Source organism: Prionailurus viverrinus, chromosome A2, assembly GCF_022837055.1.
Source record: "Prionailurus viverrinus isolate Anna chromosome A2, UM_Priviv_1.0, whole genome shotgun sequence".
NCBI classification, from domain to species: domain Eukaryota; kingdom Metazoa; phylum Chordata; class Mammalia; order Carnivora; family Felidae; genus Prionailurus; species Prionailurus viverrinus.
Genome location: NC_062562.1, coordinates 151,684,225 through 151,708,031, shown reverse-complemented (window position 1 = coordinate 151,708,031; position 23,807 = coordinate 151,684,225). Strand labels below are relative to the sequence as shown.

General features: G+C 44.5%; 1 protein-coding gene across 1 annotated transcript in view; it reads left to right on the top strand.

Moving 5' to 3' along the window:
• The window catches only part of SLC13A4 (solute carrier family 13 member 4), a 46,805-nt gene extending 38,966 nt beyond the window's left edge, over positions 1-7,839 (top strand). Inside the window, exons 15-17 of the mRNA XM_047849304.1 lie at positions 839-1,000; positions 2,203-2,340; positions 4,043-7,839. Of these exons, the coding sequence (XP_047705260.1) occupies positions 839-1,000; positions 2,203-2,340; positions 4,043-4,180 (438 nt within the window). The 3' untranslated portion in view covers positions 4,181-7,839. The remainder of the gene's footprint in view (positions 1-838; positions 1,001-2,202; positions 2,341-4,042) is intronic.
• Positions 7,840-23,807: the final 15,968 nt, after the last annotated feature.

The following is a 23,807-nucleotide window of genomic DNA, read 5'->3' as shown; positions in this document are numbered from 1 at the left end:
CAGGTTGGGACTGTATGACTCGGCTTCTGGGTCAGCTTCCCAGGAGGAGGCACCTTCCCACTCAGTGGAGATAGACCCGTAATCCTCTCCTTCGTCACTCATGTAAAGCTTCTAGTGTTCAGCCCTGCCCACTGACTCCCCCAAAACCACAGGAAAGGTCATTATCCAAAGATGTTGATAATTTTCACCCTTTCACAGGTGATAAGCGAGCTAGGTTTCAAAAGCAGAAGTGAGGATTACACTGGGGAGTCTGTGTAAAAAGCGCTGTTGACTGAATACCCAGAGTGAGAATGTCAGAAGCTGGAGAGAGTAATGAGATTGACATTGAGGGCCTAGTCGCCCCCAAAATCTCTAGCCCCTACCAAGCCATTATACAATCATAAAGAATTTTCTGGGCTATGGGGCGCCTGGGTGGCTCAGTCGGTTGAGCGTCCGACTTCAGCTCAGGTCACGATCTCGCGGTCCGTGAGTTCGAGCCCTGCGTCAGGCTCTGGGCTGATGGCTCAGAGCCTGGAGCCCACTTCCGATTCTGTGTCTCCCTCTCTCTCTGCTCCTCCCCCGTTCATGCTCTTTCTCTGTCTCAAAAATAAACATTAAAAAAAAAAATTAAAAAAAAAAAAGAATTTTCTGGGCTATAAAAACTGTCTCTAATTAATCATCAAATCAGTAATGCCTCTGGGTCCAGTCTGCCTGAAAATAGGGAGGCAAATTAGATGACTCCTGGTGGTTCCTTTACCCCCCCCCCCCCAACACATCCCTGACCTTCTGGAGTCTAAGAATTCCATTGGGAATGGGTGTTTCCTCCTTTCTTCTTATTGTATCACCTGTGTTCCTGCAGAGCTCTGGCCTCTCCACATGGATTGGGCACCAGATGTTGTCTCTGAGTAGCCTCCCACCGTGGGCCATCACCCTGTTGGCATGCATCCTGGTGTCCATTGTCACAGAGTTTGTGAGCAACCCAGCCACCATCACCATCTTCCTGCCTATCCTATGCAGCCTGGTGAGTGGGGCAGGGCTCCCAGGTGTCCAGATGGGCTCCCCCGGGCCCAGGGAGCAGTTCCATGGCTGCCCCTCTCCTCTGGTCATTGCCATGGCCTTCACTGATTGGTGCTCAAGCCATAGTTTGGAGATGACGTCTTTCAAAGAGCCACGGAGAAGTAAATCAATAAATTAACAGATTGTAGCAAGGCTTCTAGAAAATCCTTTCCGAAAGACAGGATTAGTTTTGAGGCAGTTGTGAATGGGCAAAATAACTTTAAAACCCTAGGATTCCAATTCCTCACCACCATCAAATTTCTTTCTGTCCTAAGACGTAACAGGAGGGCAGGAGGAATAACTACAGAAAATGGAGGCAAAATGCCCCCAGGAGCACATTCAGCTGTAAAGACCGAGACTGCAGCATCACCACCTCCCCCCAATCTCTCTGTCCAGGAGAGTCTGAGAATTGAGGGCAATGCCAGCCTTACCCCACGGTCTCAGAACAGTCTGTTACTGACAGACCAGGGGAGGAGAGCAACTGCCAGGTCTTAGCCTGGCTGAGCAGCGCCCAAAGTAACGCCCCAGACACGATGCTGCGTCTGTCCCATCCACGGGCTGCAACCTAGAAAACAAAGGCTCCTCCCCATCCCCCACAAAATGATAACTTTCAGCTCTTTTTAACCCCAAACTACCCCCGGTCACTCTCTCTGCTCATTGCTCAGATGTCTCCCTCCGTCACCTGTGTGAGCACGGGAGGGCACTTAGTCAAAACCCCTCAACGACGAGGGCAAGGCCATGGGTTCAAATCCCATGCAAAGCAAACATCTTACTTAGAAAAAAAAACCAAACAACCTTGGTTCTGCGCCCCAAGGATGAAGGACCCCCACTCCAATCAAAGCAGCTTATTCATGAGATTTGGGCTCGAAGGATGAATCTCTCAGCTAAGGAGTAAAATTAGACCAGCCCCAAGAAATGAAACATCCCTTCCAGGAGGGAACTTAAGGCCCATGTTTCCATGGGGAGAGAGGGAGCAGCATGAGCCCATTTGGGTTGCCCAGCACTGTATGCCCTTGAGGGTAGTGATTTAACTACCCCCAGCGCGTGGTCTCCAGCCAAGGTTAGCGAACACCAAACCATCATTGAAAGCGTGCCTGCGATGCTGAGCCCAAGAAACGCCAGCATAATCTCGACGCTAACGTGTCTGTGAATTCTCTCCTCTCCTAGTCCGAAACGCTGCACATTAATCCACTCTACACCCTGATCCCAGTCACCATGTGCATCTCCTTTGCAGTGATGCTGCCCGTGGGCAATCCCCCCAACGCCATCGTCTTCAGCTATGGGCACTGCCAGATCAAAGATATGGTGAGTCGCGGCCGCCCTCTTCCCGCCAGCCCCGGCAGCCGGGAGGACTTCTCCTGAACTTTATCATTTTGTGGCAGCGCCTGTGGTCTGCCAACACCCAGTGCGGTGTGGTAGAAAGAACGGTGCTGGTAAGAAGGCTTTCGGTTTGGCCCACAGGCACCAAGGATAGCAACCACGTCCTCTGCCCCACTACTCTGGGAGACAGTGGGTACACGGACAGACAAAGCTGGGACAGACACGAGACGCAGCCCAGTGGGATGAGGCACGAGTCTTTGCCTCCGTTTCTTCACTGGACCAGCAGGCATGTTCATTCAAAAAGCTGCTGGCTTACTCATGGGAGCCGAGTGGGAGACACCACAGGGGCCCAGGGGAAAGGGAAAGGGGTGACGGCGCAGGGAGGGCCTCACCAATTCTTTTTCACTCGAGTCCAAACTCGTTCTCCGCGGCCCTGTAAATATCAAATGGAGGAAAGGAAGCAAGAGCTCCAGGCCAGGAGCAGATATTCAGATCCTTTTCAGCTTTCAACCCGCTCACCTAAGCGCTCTGTAATACTTCGGGGAAGGGAGGTCACCGCCATCCCCCCTCCCCCATCTCTTACTGCGCGACCCTGTCTGCTCAAGAGAGTTGAGCTCGGCCCCAGCTCTCTTGTCCCCCCAGCCAACTCTCCCGGGTGCCCCCACCACTCACCCCATCCCCCCTGCACCTTCTACCCTGGAATCGAGTGATCAGAGACAGCGCCTTTCAAGGGCACCAGGTGACAAGAAGTGAGCGAGTCCTGGGCGCTGACTCGAGACTTCAATTTCCTCATCTTCTAAAGGTGGGGGTGCCAACCAAATGTTCTACATGGTTCCTTCTAAAAGATCAGCCCCTTTAGAACCTGCCCCCTCTGCTAGGAGACAGGGGCGGCCCTCCACGCCCAAAGCCCAGGGGGCAAGGCCAATTAATACGTCCAGGGCCCTGCCCACAAAGCAGGGAGCCAACACATCTAGTCACTTGCCTGGAACCATCTCCTCACAGCTTTCCCAACTTAATGCCAGCCCTTCTTACTGTGCGTTTTTCCATCTGGCCCTGGCTCGGCCACCCATCTTGCCCCCCACCCCCCCCTCAGCCTGTGAGGCTCAGTTCCATGGCAGAAACGGGAGGGCTGAGTCGTGGAGGCGACATCCCCTCAGCGGAAAGAAGCAAAACTAGCTCGCCCGCGTCACTCTCCCGCCGAAGGGCTGAGCAGAGGCAGCCGACCTGGTTCTCCACGTGAACCCCACGTACACAACCTTCCGGAGGCCGTTCCTTTGGGAGGGAAAACACGGTTAACAGTGGCAAAGGCTTTGTAGAACCTGGCCTCTCCTACAGGTCCCCCTACGTATCAGCACGTTAAAGGTTCCGAGAAGTTCCTGCCTTCATGCACTTCCCTATCACGCGGGCCCCCTGCTTGGCGTGAGTCTTAACAAACGGAGACCTGGTGTTCCAAGCACACACGTGCCAGGCCTCCATTTGGGAGTGGCGGCACTGCAGGTGGAGACGGTTCTAGTGGCCTCGCCCATCCTGCTATGCTCCCAAGACACCCTTCGTGCAACACTACGGACCCCAGGCAGCGACTGCGACAGACCAGCACCAACCCTTGGGCGGGGGACACAGAGGAGCACCCGGGGTCTGTGCTGCTGCCCGCTCAGTGACTTGGGTGGGCTTGGTTTGTGTCCTACAGGTGAAAGCTGGCCTGGGGGTCAATGTCATTGGCCTGGTGATCGTGATGGTGGCCATCAACACATGGGGAGTTAGCCTCTTCCACTTGGACACTTTTCCAGCCTGGGCTAAGGTCAGTAACCTCACTGATCAGGCCTGACACAAGCGGGCACACAGCCCAGCCAGAGGAGCCACCAGCGCCGAACAGAATCTGACCAAGAAAGCCGCCAGGAGCACACAACCCCCACCGGAAGATTCCACAGCCTGCCACCCCAGGTGACGAGCAGGAAGCCTCCGATGCTGGGACGTTAGTGCCTTCTTCTCCGCCCTCCTTCCTCAGCACTGTAGTTCAGGAAAACCTAGCACCGTTCTCACGTCCTGTATCTTGGGCTCTCCAGGTCTGAGGACAGGAAGAGCAGAAAGGCTGACTCGGTCGCCCCTCAGAGGCTAACTAAGCCTCACAAACTAGCCTCACTGGCTTCCATGTTATTAATACCTTAACCCCTTTTTGGAGTTGGAGGAGAAATCAAATCATCCCACCTGTGTAGTCACATCTCCTCTCTCGGAGGAAAATCTTCCCCCGGAACTTTCTCCTCAGCGTTTCTATCCTAAGTTCTCACCACAAAAAGGCGATCTTGGCAAGTCCTCTTTGTGGCGATCAGTACTCTTTTCTCAATTCTCTGATTCCCTTCTAAGCAGCTGCCTTCAATGGCTTCTCTTTACCCTTGGCACCAAATTCCCATAAAGAAATAGCGTCCCCCTTTAGAAAGAGGCTTGTACTGTTCTCTTTGTCCAAGGAAAAAGAAGTAGAGACAGAAGACACACTGAAATCAGTACAGGTATCCCCGGCTTTTCAAAAGTTCTGGTTACGCCACTTTGCTTTTACAAAAGACCCACGTGAGTACCCGTTTTCGCTAACCGGAGGAGATCTGAAGAGGATTTTTGGATTTCTGAGAAGAGTCCAAGTAGTGTTCAGTGGTTTTGAGGCGAGCGCAAAGGGCGAGGGGCAGTGCGCAACCTGAGCAACTGGAGTGGTGCCACTGGGCCGCCTCCCGGGGAACTGCACCCAGCGTCTCTGCGCGGAGCTGCCAGAGCTGCGAGCTGCATCTGCGAGCGTCTGTGCTGTATGCCCATTTACTTCGCACACCCGTCAGCAAGAAGTTCCTAAGGTATCAGGGAAGCCTAAGAGAGGTTATTGCGGAAGTCTGGAAACGCTCAAACGTCTTTCCACATAAATTAACGGCAATTGCCTCTTCGCTTTGTCATTTTGGCTTACGGAATGTTTCATAGGAATTCTCTACTTTTGGAGAGTGGCGGGGGCACCTGTCTCTCTCTTCGCTTTCCACTAATCACCAACACCACTGCATTGGTTGAGTTGGGAGGGAGAAAAACTTCCATACCTGTCTTATTAAAAAGGCCAAAACTATCATTAAGACCACAGTGCTATTAGCGATATCTGACTGGCTTTCTTTTGGATGTAATGAGTGGTTTGTTCCTGAGAAAGCAAGTACAGAAGGCCTCACACACCAGCCACTTCCTACAGGGAGCCCCTCGAGGGGAGAGACGTCTTACGTCTCTTCAAGTCCCCCGCAACTCATACAATATAGTAAACTAACTACTTAATAAATGTTTCCTGTGAGAAAAAAATCACTTTGGAAATCAAGGCCTCCTTCTTCCTCTTGAAAAACCAGGCCGTTTTCTCCACGACAGATGTTCCTGCTCCATGACTGGATATAGCTCCCAATCCCCCTGGCTTGGAGACATTACATAGTTCTGATTTCTACCACCACTTACTTGCTAAGTAGGTCTTACTGGAAAAGGTACACCCTAGAGCTGCTACGTTGTTTTACTTGATTTTAAGTTATTACTGACAGCATGGGCGGGCGGTTTCCCCACAACAGTAACTTATCAGTGAAGTCGCTCTCTTAGTTTATGAAGGGTCTGTGAATTATAACATTTCTTTTGTGCCGGTCAGCACTTGCGTGCTCTGACCACAACGAAACTGACAGGGCTTAACCGCGGATATTACTGCTTCTTCTGCATCAATGAGCTTAGGCCACATTATGTGACTAGTGATGAAAATAAAGACCTCCTGAGCCCAAATAAAATCCCAGTGCAATATACGCTATGGCTGCTTTGATGGAATCTGCATAGTTCTCTTGCTATGAAATGTTCAGACGAGGCAGGGTGTTAGCGTATCGTCATGGCTGCCAAAGAGTCAAATGTCATTTACAGAACTTGGACCCCAAGCCTCTAGGTCAGACAGTGAGAAAAAGGTGCAAATAATAAGATTCCAGGAGTATAAACAAGTAAAAAGAGAAGGAAGCGTTGACTTAGAATTAAGCTGACCTGAATCACTGGCCACCATTGAGCGTTTGAGAACCGCACTCACTCCTAAAGGGGAAGCAGTGCCGCTCCCCACCGCAGATGCTGCCGAAGCTTCCAGGAGCCAGTGCACTCGACTGGCCAGTTGAGAAAGAGCATTTATTTCAGTCCGGTCTACTGACCGTTCTGAAAAGCAGCACTGTTCTCTCCCAACACCAGAGATCAGGTCAACCAAGACTTCTCATTCCAGGGACAGGAAAGGTCAGAAACGACTCACGACCCCTTGTCATCACTGATGGACACTAACTAAAGGCTCTCCTGAGTAGTCTCTTGCAAATGTTACAATTTGACTTTTATCTTCTAACATCACAATGTTAAAAAGAAAGCAGTAAGTGACCACCTTATACCTGCTCCTTTGGTAGATGACTGAGAAACAAAGACACTTCACTGCACCTTATTTTCAAGTCAATTATGTATCAAACTTGCCTAATTGCCTTTGGAAATTGCCTTTGAAATTCCTTTTAGTCACCCACGAAGGACATGGTACACAATCTTTTATGTTAGCATTTACATGGCAAAGACTCGTGAACCACCTTTTAGTAAAGAAAACACAGCTAGTTTTCCCTCCAACGTGAGAACAGATCTCTGTTTCTTCAGCTGCATACTAAATCACGTAGTTGGCTTCACACTTAGGGGCCACGTTTGAAAAAGTACATCTAAACACTAGAATCACTCTCAGTATATAGCAAGATGTTCAAACCGTTAGAACACAAAGGCGAGAGAGACCAAGTACACGTGTAACCCATCCCGTGGCTGCCCTCACTAAATGAATTCTTAGCACAACTGCCCAGCAATTTACATGGTGACTCTTTCTTGTCCTGATCTTTTACAATTGCACACGCAAAAATGATGCAACCACACGGCACCTTCCATAAGGCCTTACCACAGAGGCAACGATCCACATGGGCCCGCGACTCAGGTTTTGCAATGCCCCACCCTGTGCACCTTCCATAAAACCTCACTGTTCCGGTGTTTCCCAGCACCTTGTAAAAAAAATGTATTTGACGAAATATGGCACATGGAGATTCAGAAAAGGCATAAACAAGAAAATCTGAGTGTCACGAGCTCCCCTATTACACCAGGCAAGATCTCCGAATATTTTCCCTTTGCCACCCTGTGGCCTTCCACAAGGCCCTAACGGTCAGTAGGGGAAAAAGCACTCATTCACGAGTAAGGAATGGAAATGCTACGTGCAAAGCCCAAGACGGGCAGCTTAAGAAAAAGCCTCATTTGCTCCAGGACAGTCTGTAGAGTTCCTTCAGGGGGACTAACAGAAAAAGCATTAAAAAGGCAGGAGACCTCAGCAGAAAAACAAACACCAGCCTTGTATCTAGGGACTGTACTCCGTGGAAATGAAAACATGCACGTGCACATATGCTCTGTGAGCCCGTATGCACAGACAGCTAGAGAAACCCCACGCTGTAACTTCCTCTACCGTCCTACAAATGGAAACTGAAAAAATGGGCCTACAAATGGGCTAGAAAAAATGAAATCGTTCCTCTAAATCAGCAGCAGGTCTCTGCTCAATTGCCTAAAACACCAAATCACTAGAAAAGTCCACTGAAGACATCAATGGCAACTTCAACTCCTGAAATATTTAACACCCCTTTTGATGATGTTAAATGAGGTTGTTTGGGTTTTTCTCTCCCTTTGTTTGGGAGGATTGTGGTTTAAGGATAAACTTGTCAGGTCCAATGTCTTTGTGAAGTTCCCAACATCAACCCTGAAGTCATATTTTGCACACGTGAGTAATCTTCCTTTTACGATCAGGTATGGCAAGAAGTTTTCCTAAGCCACGTTGACAGAGGAGTTTTCCAACATTTTTAAAAGGAGAAGACGAGTATGTCTTGCAGGGACTCTTCCCATCCCTCTGAGGATGTGTGAGGCAAGAGTCCCTGCGTAACAACACTCAGGGAACGTGACTCTTAGTGCCACAATCACAATAGCTGCACCCCTCACTCGCGTTGCAACGTTTCAACTACCCCCCAACATCTGTGATGGTTCTGGGCTCCTCCTCTATCTCAGTGAGGATAACCTTGCCTGAGAACTCCGAGCCCCCTTTCACTGCTCCAAGAACCTAACTAGAAGAGGGTATCTGAATGGGGAGCACAGAGGCAGCCGGTATTCACTGAGGAGCAGTTTATATGGTGAAGGCAAATGCAGGAATGGATTTGCTGGATGGCTCCCCACCGGTAAGCGAGGGGAAGAGTCACTCCTGAGGGAAGCCCTAAATCCCAATGTGCTTGGTTTACAAGGCGTAATAGAGAGAGACCTAATCTCCTAACATTTAAGTTACCTTTCTAAGCTTGTGGCATTTTGAATACCCTCAAAAGCAGTAAAACTTTATCCTTCAAGGCTGTATTTCATTCTGCTAACAATTCAGTCATTCAAGATCAAATCTTACAAGCCAGGAAGTGTGATCAAGGTAGATATTCTAGATTTTCATCAGCAACCAGGAGAGTGACCATAGAGTAATGACAAAGTTTGCATGGTTCATAAACTGGTTCCAAAAGCAACTGCAGAAAAATAAAGTATTGTGACCAAAAGCAGAGTGTTTGGGCCAGTATCTGTTATTTATTGGGCAATTTGCAAAGCACTGTGTAACACACCACGTACATTATCTCACCTGTTTCTCATGTGAGCGTATGAGGTAGATATTGCGTCCACATCTTACAGAGAATACAACAGTGTCAGAAAAATAAGACGCTTGCCCATGATCTCACTCCTAGGGTGAAGTCACACCATAATATGCTGTTTTCACGCCACCTGTATCACACGCCAGGACAAGCTGCCAGGGATAAAACCCATACCCATGTACGAGAGATCCCCGTTTTCAAAGAGAAAACAGAACCTTTTGTCTTATAATCACGCAGTACCAATGTCATCACTGCCTGAATAAAGGTGTCTCTAAGTTAGTCTTCCAGTTTAGATTCTGCTAAAATTGCTTCAGAAATGGCATTATCAGTGAGCTGCCCAACAAGTCCCCTACAACAAAGCACACAATCAAATGAGACTTTATAGTTAGGGTAAATTACACTTTTAGGATTTGGCTTACAGCCATACTCCGCACAGATACGTATAATAACTTTAGGTTCAAGGTCATCACTATAACAGCAAAAGACAGGAACCCTAATGTTCATCAGTAACAGATTAAGTAAGTTATGGTATATCCATTCACTAGAATCTCATGGAGCCAAAGGAGGGAAACAGGTTCATTGTTTCTTACATACTGATACGGAATGATCTCCATTTAAATAATAAAATAAAATAAAATAAAATAAAATAAAATAAAATAAAATAAAATAAAAGGCCAGGGGTGAACTCAATACAGTTTATCATTTGTGTAAACCTCCCCTCCCTCCCCCACCACACACATGTATTTGTTTAGGCAAAGAATCTTCCTCAAAGTATACCGGAAACTTGACAGAGCCTGCCTCCAGGAAGAGGAACTAGTTGCTGATGGACAGGAGTGGGAGAGAAACTCTTTATTCTGAATCACATTTGTATCTTGACCCATGGGAAAAGTGAAGTATTCAAACATTTTCTTAACCAAAAAAAATGGACTAATTACACATTTGACAAATTACAATGGTGATTTCTTTCTTTTCTTTAATTTTATTTTTTTTTAACGTTTATTTATTTTTGAGACAGAGAGAGACAGAGCATGAATGGGGGAAGGTCAGAGAGAGAGGGAGACACAGAATCTGAAACAGGCTCCAGGCTCTGAGCGGTCAGCACAGAGCCCGACGTGGGGCTCAAACTCATGGACTGTGAGATCATGACCTGAGCCGAAGTCGGCCGCTTAACCGACTGAGCCACCCAGGCGCCCCTCTTTTCTTTTTTTTAAAGAGCAAGGGAGCAGCAGCCAGGACAGCAAAAGAGAAGACTGTCCACCACAAGGCGATGGTGAGGGGCGATAGTCACAGTAGGGCGGAGTAAGGGAGTATGAGGACTGATGGAATTCTCCCTTTTTTGGTGATCCTTAGAACTGCGCCTAGCTGTACGTAGCCCATCGGTCAGTTAGGGCCTATGGCTTAATGAGCCCGTTTGTGTGCTCACTGTGGGCCCTTCCGCCTTGTTCAGGTTTCCACTGCCTGTAGCCGAAAAGCGGCCTCTATGCTCACCCCCCACCCCCATCAATAATGGAAATATTTAGCATTTGGGTGGAGGTCTCATCTTCAGTAGCTTCTCCCTGCTGAATGAGGAGCAGAGAGATGTCTCTATCAATGGGTCAACATACAATGGTGATTTTTTATTGCAGGGAGAAAAACAAAAACAAAAACCCTCAAAGTTTTCTTATGAGAATTACTATAAAGTTATAATGTAAATACATTTTTTTAATGTGAAAAGGCATAATATTTCCTTTACAGACAAGTTATCATTTATCCATCATGTAACATCAAATGCACCTATAATCCCTTAAAATAGGAGGATTCTTTTGAGAGAAAAGTGTCGAATCAAAGACATCATTATGGAAAAACATGCATACTTGACTGAATTTCACAGAGGATAAAGGCCATTATTTTATGTATTTTTAAACTCACTAGTTCCTGACAGGGTTCTCAGGATATAGTTTCTCAGTCAATGTAGCAAATCGATTGATGATTAAATTAGCAGCTATAGAGCTGCCTGATAACAGTATACAGTAAGTGGATCATTCAGGAGTAAGTGGCTTCTGGACTTTAATTTTAATTACCGTGAAACAACATAATTTAGTAACAAATGTTTAAACACCCATTATAATTGTTAGACTGTAAAATCTGATCAGCCATACAAAACTCATCAATTTTTCTTTAGAAAACACTAGAAACCCCAAAGAATAAAGGAGAGGTCACGTTTACTAATCAAGCACCATAATTCCAGTCTCAGGCCGTCCCAAGTGGCTGGAAGGAGGAAGGGAAGGGGGGAGGATGTTGGAAAAGGGTAGTTCTGAATGCGAAGCCTCAACTGTTGCTCTCAGGCAGCATAGGATCTAGCAGAGAGGAAGACTGCTGAGGCTGAATTTAAAACAAAAGCTTTTTGGTTCAGGTGATAAGGAGGCCTCAAGAAGAGCAGAATCGGTATATCCAGAAAGCAGTGCTGGGTCCGCCTCATGGACTAGGGGGTTTCTTCTTGGCATCCAAGTCCTTTTTAATTTCTTCAAGTTTTTTAGCCAGATTTGGTATCTTTAAAGAGAAAAAAGATGATTATAATTTTGCAGCTACCTAATCGATACTCTTTTACTTCTCTTCCTCCTACAACAAAGGGCTGTTGTTAAGTCTTTATTTTCCTCTCAAAGCGACTTGGCCTCATGGCTGCATAAGAAGGATCTCGAAGCTGTAAACTGAAGTATGTTCCCTCCTCAGAAGCTAAATTCTGACTTCTCCTTTTATATACTCACTGACCACCTCAATCCACTGCCAAATAGAAGTTGTGCATACAAACAATAAAGGTGATATAAATTAATAAAGTGCCTGCCTAGAAAACCATGTAACTCAAGTGAAGGATGACAAAGAATTTCTTTTGTCACACTAATAGCTTCACCACAGACAAATCAAAAGTTAATATATTTCCCTTCCTTCCCTCTTCCCACCTCTTCCTTCCTTTCCCTCTCTTTAAAACAACCTTTCCAGAGGCCCCATGTATGGGCAGTTTTGTCACCTGCTTTTCCACTGCCCCTTCTATAAAATGAGTCGGATATAACTGAAAAGATGATCCAATTACTCTTAAATTTCCACTCATCACATAATTGTCCACAGAACTATGTAAGAAGACTCTAAGTCAGTAGTTAATTATTCTGGGCTAACCAGCACAGCTCAGGATCGTAAGACCATCTAAACTGATGAGATTTTGCCCTCTCGTGGTGATACGGAGGACAGATGCTTTTGTGAGGCGTATTTTTCAAACAGCGGAAAATCCTTCTACAAAACTCAGGACATTTTCCCGAGACCTACGGACTTCGTTTACGCTGGAAGGCATGCCTGACTTCAACAAAGACAAGTCACTACAAATTACGGGAGGACACAGATATGGTCACTTACGTCATAGTTCTGGGCCAGATACATTCCAACCACGTTGCCAAAAGTAAATCCAAGCTGAAAGAGTAGAACAGGAAGAGTTACACTGGATACGAAGTTCTGTGCCACCTGATACCAAACCAAACTATAAAGACAACAGTCTAAGGAGCTCAGGACAGTTAACGACCCCCGTGTCCTGCCTAGGGCTAGGTAGTGTGAGACTGTTTCCTTCTGTAAAATAACATAGAAATACTCTCCCAAAACGTTAAGGTGCATACAGAAGTGAGAATAAATGGTAGCACTGAGCACATCTACCCTAGATTCTCCCTGTCCCCTCACGACCTCCATAAACACTTGACTGTCAGTTCTAGAAACCCAAGCCAAAGTGATGACTTTGTTGTTGAAAGCAATTTGTGTTTTGTCTTTCTTTCTTCTTTGGTTTGTTACTTCTTGTTACATTAAACGAAAAATATCTGATTAAAAAAAGTACTCAGCTAAATGGTAGGATCTTAGAAAATGAAGAGATTTGCACAGTTCAATCTCTTCTTATTTCAAGTGGAACGTGAGGCCCAGGATAGTTAGTGAAGGGACTTTTTCAGGGTCATTCACAACAAAGAAACACAGAACAACCTAAATTAGATTCACACTCACAAACAAAGATACATCATGAGAGAACAGCATAGGAAACTCCAACATCCAACCGAGAGCCCTCTGCCTGGATGGGACCTAACGCGCAGAGCACTTCCCACCTATGCGGAGCACAGGTCCCCTCCCCAGCTCTTTCTCAGTGAGAAGAGACAGGCATGATTTTTAGAGAACTATAAATGTGTAACCCATTGGGTGACTGGTTTCTCCAACAACAACAACAAAACCATTTCATGAAAACTTAAAGCACTCCATTGACAACAAAGAACCAAAGCTCCTTTAACTCTGAGTTCTAATGATGATCTGTAATTCCTGGGTTTTTTTCCTCCAATAATTAAGCACCTCCAACGGGACACCTAATTTCTAATTTCATAAATTCAAACTGGCATCTGGTTTTTCTTTTTTTCCCACCATTTTCTAAAATCAGTGTTGCTCCTATTCAATACACAGCAGAGGTTAACAGAAAAAGTGTGGCACTTATCACCACCAGTTCTAAATGGTGTGATCTGACCTTGTCTTCAAGTCAGAGATATATATGGGGAAACAGAATACAGCCTTACTGAGCTTTAAACACCAAAAGCACACTTTAAATTGGTATGTCGTTAGTTAAATTAAGCATAAATGAGGCTATCCAATCTCTAATCATAGACCAATTTTCTAATCATTTGATTAATTAGACACATCTTGTGAAAACATAGTTTTACCAAGGTGGTACCAAGAAGCAAAATGATTTTTTTTTCACTTCTGTGCATTGAAACCAGATAGACAGAGGTTTTCCAAATCCAGAAAGAGTATTAAACTTACTTAGAAGATGAGAAAAAAAATCAAATGAAAATTTTAGCTCTAACACCAAGCAACCAAGCAGAGGAAACATAAAGTTGCAAATTTTCAAGAAAAATAGAGTTCTGATTCTATCACTATCTAGCTGTGTATCTTTAGCTGATTTGTTTCCTGATCTATAAAACATGATATTAGCAATGTTCCTTCCAGCTCCAACATTTGAGGATTCCTGGTTCTTACCCTGTGTGTCTCAAAATAAATATGGCATATCTAATGTGCCTTCCTTTTGGCAAGGTCACCAGCCATTAGGCACGTGAAAAAATAGCAGTTATTTTAAAACACAACACAAAACAAAAACTATGGGCTTCTAGACAAGTCATGTCCAATTCCAGTTTCAGAATACTGCCCAGTCTATCACTAGGATGCTGTAAAATTACATACATAAGAGAAATGTCACATAATAAGAGAAATGTTTGAGGGGCACCTGCGTGTGGCTCAGTCGGTTAAGCGTCCAACCTCGGCTCAGGTCATGATCTCGTGGTCCATGAGTTCAAGCCCCGCGTTGGGCTCTGTGCTGACAGCTCAGAGCCTGGAGCCTGCTTCAGATTCTGTGTCTTCCTCTCTCTCTGCCCCTCCCCTGCTCATGCTCTCTCTCTGTCTCTGTCTCTCTCTTTCTCTCTCAAAAATAAATAAGGATTAAAAAAAATTTTTTTTTAAAGAAAAGAGAAATGTTGAGGGGAATGCATGAAGCCAGAAAAGCAATTATATGTTCTTCATGGAATGCTCAATAGGCAAGTTTACACAGAAAAAAAATTAATAAGAAATATAAAAACATAAAATCTCAATCTGAGCAATGGTGACTCATTAATCTGACAAAGTTAGATTGGAGCCAGATTACAGAAGGTCTTGAATGAATCTGAAACCTCTCTGCAGGCCAAGATTGCTTAACTTCATCCAGGCCAAGACCTGGCTGCCTTGCCAGGAGTCCATCCAGATGGCTGTATGCCACCCCCACGGTGCCCCCTCCACATCACTGGTCCCCCATTGTGTTCACTGCAGAGAAGAGAAGGTAGTGCAGGGAAAAGAAAAGTGACAGCTTCCCAAGCGTGACACTAAATGAATTACTATTACATCCTTTCTGCAATCATCTTGAGACTTTAGGAATATGTAGCTTCTTCCCACAAGCACACTGGGGACAAAAAAATGGCAAAACACCAGGGATCTGGGGACAGAGGAGTAACATGAGCGAATTGGTCAAAGGACAAATGGGTGGGAGGAAAAGGCTGCAGCGAAGAATCAAGGAGGGAAGTCCAGACCGGCCTGGGTCCCCACACATTAGAGGAGACAGCGTGTCCCTGCTCTATAATTACACCTTACACTTAGAACCCACGTCCCTCCACAATCCCTTACCCACAATTCTGAAACTCAAACTCTACTCAAACTGTTTCACTGTAACTCATTTGGCAGCAAAATCACACCTGACCTGAACTGATACGAGACTATTTATAGTCTCTCTATCACATTCAGTGTGGAAACTCACTTTTTGCTACAGAAAAAGCAACCTTGAAACATAGGATCCTGCCCTACACCCCACTGGAGAATAGGTGTAACAGGAAATATTTTAATGTATGTCATAACAGAGGCTATCCCAGAGTGCTACTGGGCTGTTAAGTAACAAGGTATATGCAGCTTAAACCTTTCTAAAATCTTAAAAACATCTCCCAATACATCTGGTCCCCAAAGGTTTTGATTAAAAGATCAAAGACCCTTACATACTGAATGTACATTCACATTCAGCCCTGTGAAAGGATTATAAATGTCTCTACACTCTCAAAGAGTTTGTACAATGTATAGGAAGAAAAGCTACATATAAACAAAACAGTTACAAAACAACTGAAGGCAACACCCAGTACAGGACCTTGACTGTAACAGAGGCAGGACAAACCAGAACTGGGTCATGCATTAAGTGGCCAAATGAATGACAGAGAAGTGATTCTTCTAAGAAACTATATCTGAAAGAGATCAAGGTACCTCAACTTGTTATTACAGTCTCTAATTATGCTGAGAAAGTGTTATCTTTTAAACTGGGAAGGGAACTGAATGTGGAGAATCAAGGCATAAAATATGAAGATGTGATACCTAAGAGAAACAGGATTGATTAGAAGATGATTTGAATTTAGAAACAGAAGTTAAGTATGGAGACTTGGGTAGGGCTGGCTGAGGGACCTCAAGAAACAGGCCAAGGAGTTTAGTTCGCATGCAATCTTGCTGGAACACCAATGGCTACCCTCTACCAGCAGCAACGTGATGAAACCACTGCTTTCAGAAGTATTCAACCAGCAGCTCTACACAAAAAAGGCTGAATAATGAGTAAGTGCAGGTCATGGAAGGCCCAGATTCGTGTGGCAGCAGAGAGGACAGAAGCAAATGTGACTGAATTGTTTTTCTTAAAAATCAAGGATGATCCCCCAAACAGGTTCTTAACTATAGAGAACAAAAAGATGGTTACCAGGGAGGAGGTGGGTGGGGGAAATGGGTGAAATAGGTGAAGACTCAGAGTGCACTTATCTTTTTTTTTAAATTTTTTTTTTTCCACGTTTTTATTTATTTTTTTGGGACAGAGAGAGACAGAGCATGAATGGGGGAGGGGCAGAGAGAGAGGGAGACACAGAATCGGAAACAGGCTCCAGGCTCTGAGCCATCAGCCCAGAGCCTGACGCGGGGCTCGAACTCACGGACTGCGAGATCGTGACCTGGCTGAAGTCGGACGCTTAACCGACTGCGCCACCCAGGCGCCCCCAGAGTGCACTTATCTTGATGAGCACTGACTATTGTACAGAATTGCTGAATCACTATATTGTACACTTGAAAGTAATATAACACTCTATGTTAACTATACTGGAATTAAAAAAATGAATAAAAACTTAAATAACAATAATAAAATAAAAATCAACGGTAAGCAACAAAACAGAATGGACAGTCCAGGAAAACCTTTTATATTTATGGTCAAGTGATTTTTTAAAACATATTTTTAATTTTATTTTTTTTTAAGTTTACTTTGAGAGAGACAGAGATAGCACGAGTTGGGGACGGGCAGAGAAAGGGAGACAGACTCCCAAGCAGGTTTCATGCTGCCAGCGCAGAGCCTGACATAGGGCTTGACCTCACAAAGCCACAAGATCATGACCTGACCCAAAACCAACAATGGATCACTGAGCCACCCAGGCACCAAGTGATTTTTAACACAGGTGCTCATACATTCAATAAACAATGCTAGGACAACGGAATATCTACATGCCAAAGAGTGAATATGGACCCTTACCTTACATCATAAACAAAAACTATCTGAGAAGGGTCAAGATCTAAATGTGAACGCTAGAACCATAAAACTCTTGTAAGAACACACAGGAACACATCTTCAACATCTGCATCAGGCGATGGTTTCTTAGATATGACACCAAAAGCAAAAGTGACCAAAAAAAAAAAAAAAAAGATAAATTGGACTTTATCAAAATTAAAAATGTTTGTGTTTCAAAGAATACCATCACGAAAATGAAAAGACAACCCAACAGAATGGAATAAAATATTTGCAAATCACTTATCAATAAGGGACTTACATCTAGAATATAAGAATCCTGGTGACTAAATAATAAAAAGACAACCCAACTTAAAAATCAGCAGAGGATTTGACAGTCACTTCTCCAAATCAGATAGATACACATGAGCAATGAGCACATGAAAAGATGCTCAGTGTCAGTAGCCATCAAGGAAATGCAAATCAAAACCACAATGAGGTGCCACATTGTGCCCACTAGAGGACTTTAATACAAAAGATGAACAGGTTCTGAAAAGGATGTGGAGAATGTGGAACGTTCATCGACTGCTGATGGGCATGTAAAAGAGTACAGCCACTTGGGAGAACAGTTTAGCAATTCCTCAAGAAGTTGAGCACAGAGTTACTGTATGATGCAGCAGGGTACATATGCAAGAGAAATGAAACATACATCTACACAAAAACCAGCAGACAAACGTTCACAGCAGGATTACTCACAATAGCCAAGTTACAAACAACCGAAGTGCTATAAACGGGTGAAAGGATTAACAAAATGTGGTATAACCATACAACATAATATTATTCAGCCACAAAAAGGAATGAAGGACTGATTCACACTGCAACATGGATGAACCTTGATATCATTATACTGAGTGAAAGGCAGTCGGAAAAGACCACTTATTATATGACTCCACTTAAAGGAAATGTCCAGAATAGGCAAATCCATAAAAACACAAAATAAACTAGTGGGTGCCCAGGGCTGTGGAAGAGAAGAATGAGAAATGAATGCTAATGAGTATGCAGTTTCTTTTTGGGACAATGAAATACTAGATACAAAATTAGATAGCCGCGATGGCCGCACAACTCCATGAACGTACAAAAAAACAACAACAACAAAAAACCAAAAACCAAACCAAAACAAAACAAACCACTGAATTCGGGGTGCCTAGGTGGCTCAGTCGAATGAGTGTCTGACCTGGGCTCAGGTCATGACCTCCCAGTTCGTGAGTTCGAGCCCCACATCAGGCTTGTCAGCCTGTCAGCCTGTCAGGGCAGAGCCCACTTTGGATCCTCTGTCCCCCTCTCTCTGCCCCTCCCCGGCTTGCGCTCTCCCAAAAATAAATAAATATTTTAAAAAATATATTAAACGTCAATAAGATGTGGTAAAATATCAGCCACATGGGATAAAACAGGAAATCAAAGACAACTTCAAGGTTTCCGGACTGGACAAATGTTTAAAAAGAATGGAAACGTTACAGTGAAAAAAATGAGGACCACTGCCATCACCTGGCGGCTCTGTATATGAACACCACAGCAAATCAACTCTTTTTTTATGTAAGGACACATAAGCAGGTTAGTCACAAGGGTGCATCAACATCAAGAAGCACGAAGTCTTAAAAACAAGTAAGCAAACTCCAAAGCAATCTGACTCTTATCATTTGCTGCTCAACCCCTTCCCCGATCAGAAAGTTATGTCTGTCAGCACATAAAGCTACAGTTTTGACCTGAGGATGGCACCTGGCAGTAACCCAGACTGAACACTACCCAACAAGTCTGAAAGAGGACTCATCAAATCACATTTTCAAACCCAAGTTATGACACAGAATCTGAACCATCTCGTATTTACTGACAAGGGTTTCAGAAACCTAAAAGTAATCTCATTAAAAATAAATAATAATAGAAATAATCTCATTTTATTTAGCAAATATTGCTACAACTAGCATTCAAAAGGATACCCAAAAATATTTTATGGTCTCAGATGAGAAAAGCTACACACCGACAATAAAAGCAAAAGTATACATTATCTAGCATTAATAAAAGATATGCTGATAATTTTCTCAGTTTAAATTACTTTTTACATATTTTTTAATGTTTTTTTACTTATTTTTGAGAGAGAGAGTACACATGAGCAGTGAAGGAGCAGAGAAAGAGGGGGGGACAGAGGATCCAAAGCGGGCTCCAGGCTCTGAGCTGTCAGTACAGAGCGCTATGCGGGGCTCGAATTCACGAACCAGGAGATCATGACCTGAGCCGAAGCCAGACGTCCAACCGACTGAGCCACCCAGGTGCCCCAATTTCTCAGTTTAATCTACACACCTAGAGAACCTGTCTGAAGACTGCTCCATTTCAAGGAGGCAAGAAAAAAATCCACCTTTTTGTACCTTAGTCTTTAAACATTTAAGACTTGTTGTGGAGAAATTATCAACTGTGTTTTACAGCTGCTTCAAGTAATAATAAAACCCACATTCTATCCATTAAAACAAAACTCTGCTGAGGATATAACCTATGGCTTCTCTACTGCAACCACAGAGAAGTGCATTTTTAAGATGTAAGCTAGATTTTATACTCAATAATTTTCCTTAGAGAAAGAAGGGGCCGAAAACGGGGGCGGGGGGCAGAGAAAGAAGGGGTGGGGTGGGGGGTCGCGGGGGGTGGGGGGGCGGCTGTTAATTCTTCAACTGAGCCAGTAAATTAAATTGGGACATTCATGAAAAAGTTAGCTGTAACATTCTGGAAAGAGGTCTATCAGGTAGAACCAGTCTGCCTGTTCTCAAAGAAGCTGATTCAAATATTCAAGTATCTTATGAATATCTGAGAGAAGTCATCAGGCAAAAGAGGAATATCTAATTAAATAAATGAAATAAAATAGTATTGCCTAAGTGCCATGTGCTTGGGAAATCTAAATATAAGGTATGCTGCTTCTTCCCCTGGAACTGATGGTCTACTCTAGAAAGACAAGACTAAAACGCATGAAGGTGCAGTGAACAAAACAGCGCATCAATCAAATGATGGTCTGAATGGGCCACATAGTTTAAGTGCTTCCTATTAGAAATCTAATGTCATCTGTATGAACACATTAAAGGAGAAAAATCACATGATCACCATATGGGTAAACAGCGTGACAAAATTCAATAGACAATCATAATAAAAACTCTTAAACCAGAAATAGAAGAGAATTTCGTTAATCTGTAAGGAAATGTCAGAAACACATCATACTAAAACCTCAGAAGCATTTTCACTAAAAGCAGAAAAAAAAACCTAGGATATCCACTCTTACTACTACTGGAAGTCCTAACTTGATTTACGGAAAAAAATTGGAAAAGAGCACAAAATTGTCCTTGTTGCCTTCAATGGAGATAAGACTGCCTTCACAGTATGGCATTCACTGATTCACTTCCAAGTCAATGTACAAACTATGGGAGTTAAAAGATAAGGAAGACTGCTAGATACAAAAATCAATACACCAGGGGCACCTGGGTGGCTTAGTTGGTAAGGCGTCAGACTCCTGATCTCGGCTCAGGTCATGATCTCACAGTTCACAGGATCGAGCCCTACGTCAAGCTCTGCCTTGACAGCATGGAGCCTGTTTGGGATTCTCTCTCTCTCTCTCTCTCTCTCTCTCTCTCTCTCTCTCTCTCTCAATAAATAAATAAACATTTTAAAAAATCAATACACCCAAATTAGCATTTCTATACATCAGCAATGAATTTGGAAATGTAATTTTAAAAAGGATGCCACTCAGAACAACTAAAAAGCACCTGGAAATATACATATAAAAAACAAGGTACAAGACTATTATTGAGAAGATAATAAAACATTGATGAAAGGCATACAAAGATGTAAATTAATGGGGAGATGGATCCTAACAGTGTCAACATTTCAGGAGCTTAAGGTAATAAAGAAAGCTCATGGAAAAAGATGGGAATTGAGCCATTAAGAGTAGTTGGGGAAGGGGGAGGCAAAAAAGAGGACAAAGGGAAAACCGTATGGGAAGGTCTGATAGCAGGAAGGTCCATAGGTTGGTCCAGATCAGTAAGATAGTCTATTCAATCAAAAGCAAAGGAGATACGTTGAAGGGCAATAGGAAGGGAAAATGGGGTCAGATTAGCAAATCTTGAAAATCAAGTGCAAGTGGTTACTCTTTGATATGGAGGGACATAAAGACCATTGACAGTTTCTGAGCACGTGGAGAAGACAAGACTAGAGGATTACTCAGGCAGCTGCAAGGGCGGACAGAACACCAAGGGCATCAAAGGAAACGTAGAAGTAGAGAAGGCAGCCTTACTTTTCTAAGGCTGATCAGACTGGATGGAGGGGCCATGTTTCAAAACAAACCAACCACCCAACCCCAAACTAGACTATTCAGGGAAGGCTAACCAGCATGAACCTGAAATCATACAGAATGGATGGAAGAATCAGAGATGTTTAGTCTAAAGACAAGACTGATGGGGGTCAGGGGATAGAGAAAGGTACCAAGGTAATGCTGTTCTGATACGTCAAGTGTTGTCATGTGAGTTAGAACTGCTCTTTAACACCAAGAATAGTGTAAGATGGTGACCAAAAATGACAGATCCTCTGAGGAAGTAGTGAGCCTATTCTATTCATTAATTTTTTAAGTTTATTTATTTATTTTGAGATAGAGCACAAGCAGGTAAGGGGCAGAGAAAAGGGGAGACAGAACGCTTAACCAACTGAGCCACCCAGGTGCTCCATAGTGAGCCTATTTTAACGGGAGGTGACAAAACATACACCAGACACCCCGTTAGTAGTGGAGACCAAGTGTCAGCACGTTAAACCACATAACCTACAATCACTCTTCCAACTCAAAACCTACATTCCTACATCAACTAGGCTGGTGTAACTAGTGCAAAGGCAGAGTAAAAAAGACCTACTCTACGAACTTGGCAGTGGGGAACTTAAAAATGGAACTTTCATAAGGTGAGTAATGAAGACCCAATGGCCTAAACAATAGCTAATGTTTACTGAGTGCTTATTGTGTGCAAGGTAGCATTCTCTTTTTCATGAATTAGCTCATGCTCCTCACAGACTTATAAAGCAGGTACTATTACTGCCCAGTTTATGTTGGGGAAACTGAGGCACGGAGCAGTTAAGGAACTCACCCAAGGCTACACAGGGACATTTATGTGCTAGGCATAGCTGATAAGGATATGGAGAATGAAGGAGAGAAACAAATCAAAGATTATGTCAGCATTTCAAATTTGAGAAAGGGCTGGAGAAGAGAAAGAAGTCAGGCGTGGGGCATGGGTTGCAGGGTGGGGGACGGAAGAGGCAACGGGTCCAGATGTGTTGGACCTGAGACAGAGGGTAGGGCAAGAGATGCTGAGCAGACAGTTGATGACAGTGACCTGGAACTCCGAGAAAGGGACGCAAGGTAGTCTGGGAAGCAGCAAAGAGGAAAGGTGATGTATGACAAGGAACACACTCCCTGAGGGTGGGTGTGAAGAGAAGAGCAGAGTCAGGGACTGAGCCTTGAGAAACACCTAGAAACCAAAAGACGGGAAAAGCAGCCAGTGCCAGCAGGCGAGATTAGATAGGACCATTTCCCGGCTGCTGCCCCAAGATACTGTTCCCCTCAGCCCTGGGAGGGGCCAGCACCAGAGTCAGTCGCCTTCACTCTGTGCAGGCTCTTCCCCAAAAATGAAGCCACGTGTGTTCTAGTGTTAAAGAACGTCGGACAAGGAAGGATCCAAAAGCCAAGAGATGGGTGATTGAGGAGGAGGTGACTAAGAGCACCGAGGGCTGCCACTTCGAAGGTAACAAGGGCAATCCATGACCCCGGGAAGAGCACTGCAGGCAGGGCACGCAGGGCTCCCGGCGGTGCCCGTCACATCAGGCCTCCCCCAAAAGCCTCAGAAGTTTCCTTACAACAACTGTGGCTCAACCTACTGCGCTCAAGGAAGCTACTGCGTTAAAGGGAAAAGAGGCAGCAGGACCACGGGAACAAGTTTTGAGTGTGGATGATCGGCGAGTGTTTTAATCCACGGAGGAATGGACAACGAAAGGAATATAAAAGCAACACAATCGGGTGCAGTGGGTTTCAACTGGTGTTCCAGGAAGTGACAACTGTAGGAAACGTCTTGGAGGGTTCCAGAATGTGCAATGACCATGCACAGGTTTAACTTTGTATCCATTTCATTACTTCCAAAACTCTTCCCATCACCTACCTTTCTGAGGGTAAACGAGTCCCCATTTTTAGGACCGGTTCCAGCGAGAAACTGAATAAATCTGAGTCCTTATTAAGTGTCGGTTAACACACCTTCATGTGTTAACTCATTTTTAATCCTCACAACAAAGCCATGAGGTAGGTTCCCATTTTCATATGGGGAAACGGAAGCACAGACAATTTAAATAACATACCCAAGTTCCCAGAGCTTAAAAATGATAGAGCTAGGTAGGGTTCGAGACCAGGCGTCTGACTGCTTAAGCACCAGGACAAGATGGCTGGTCACAGGTTAAAAGCTCGAGGACAACTTAGGGATCACCTGCTTCAACCCACTGTTGTTGTTGTTGTTGTCATTTTAAGTAGGCTTCACATCCAGTGTGGAGCCCAACGCGGGGCTTGAACACATAACCCTGAGATCAAGACCTGAGCTGAGATTAAGAGACCAACACTCGACTGACTGAGC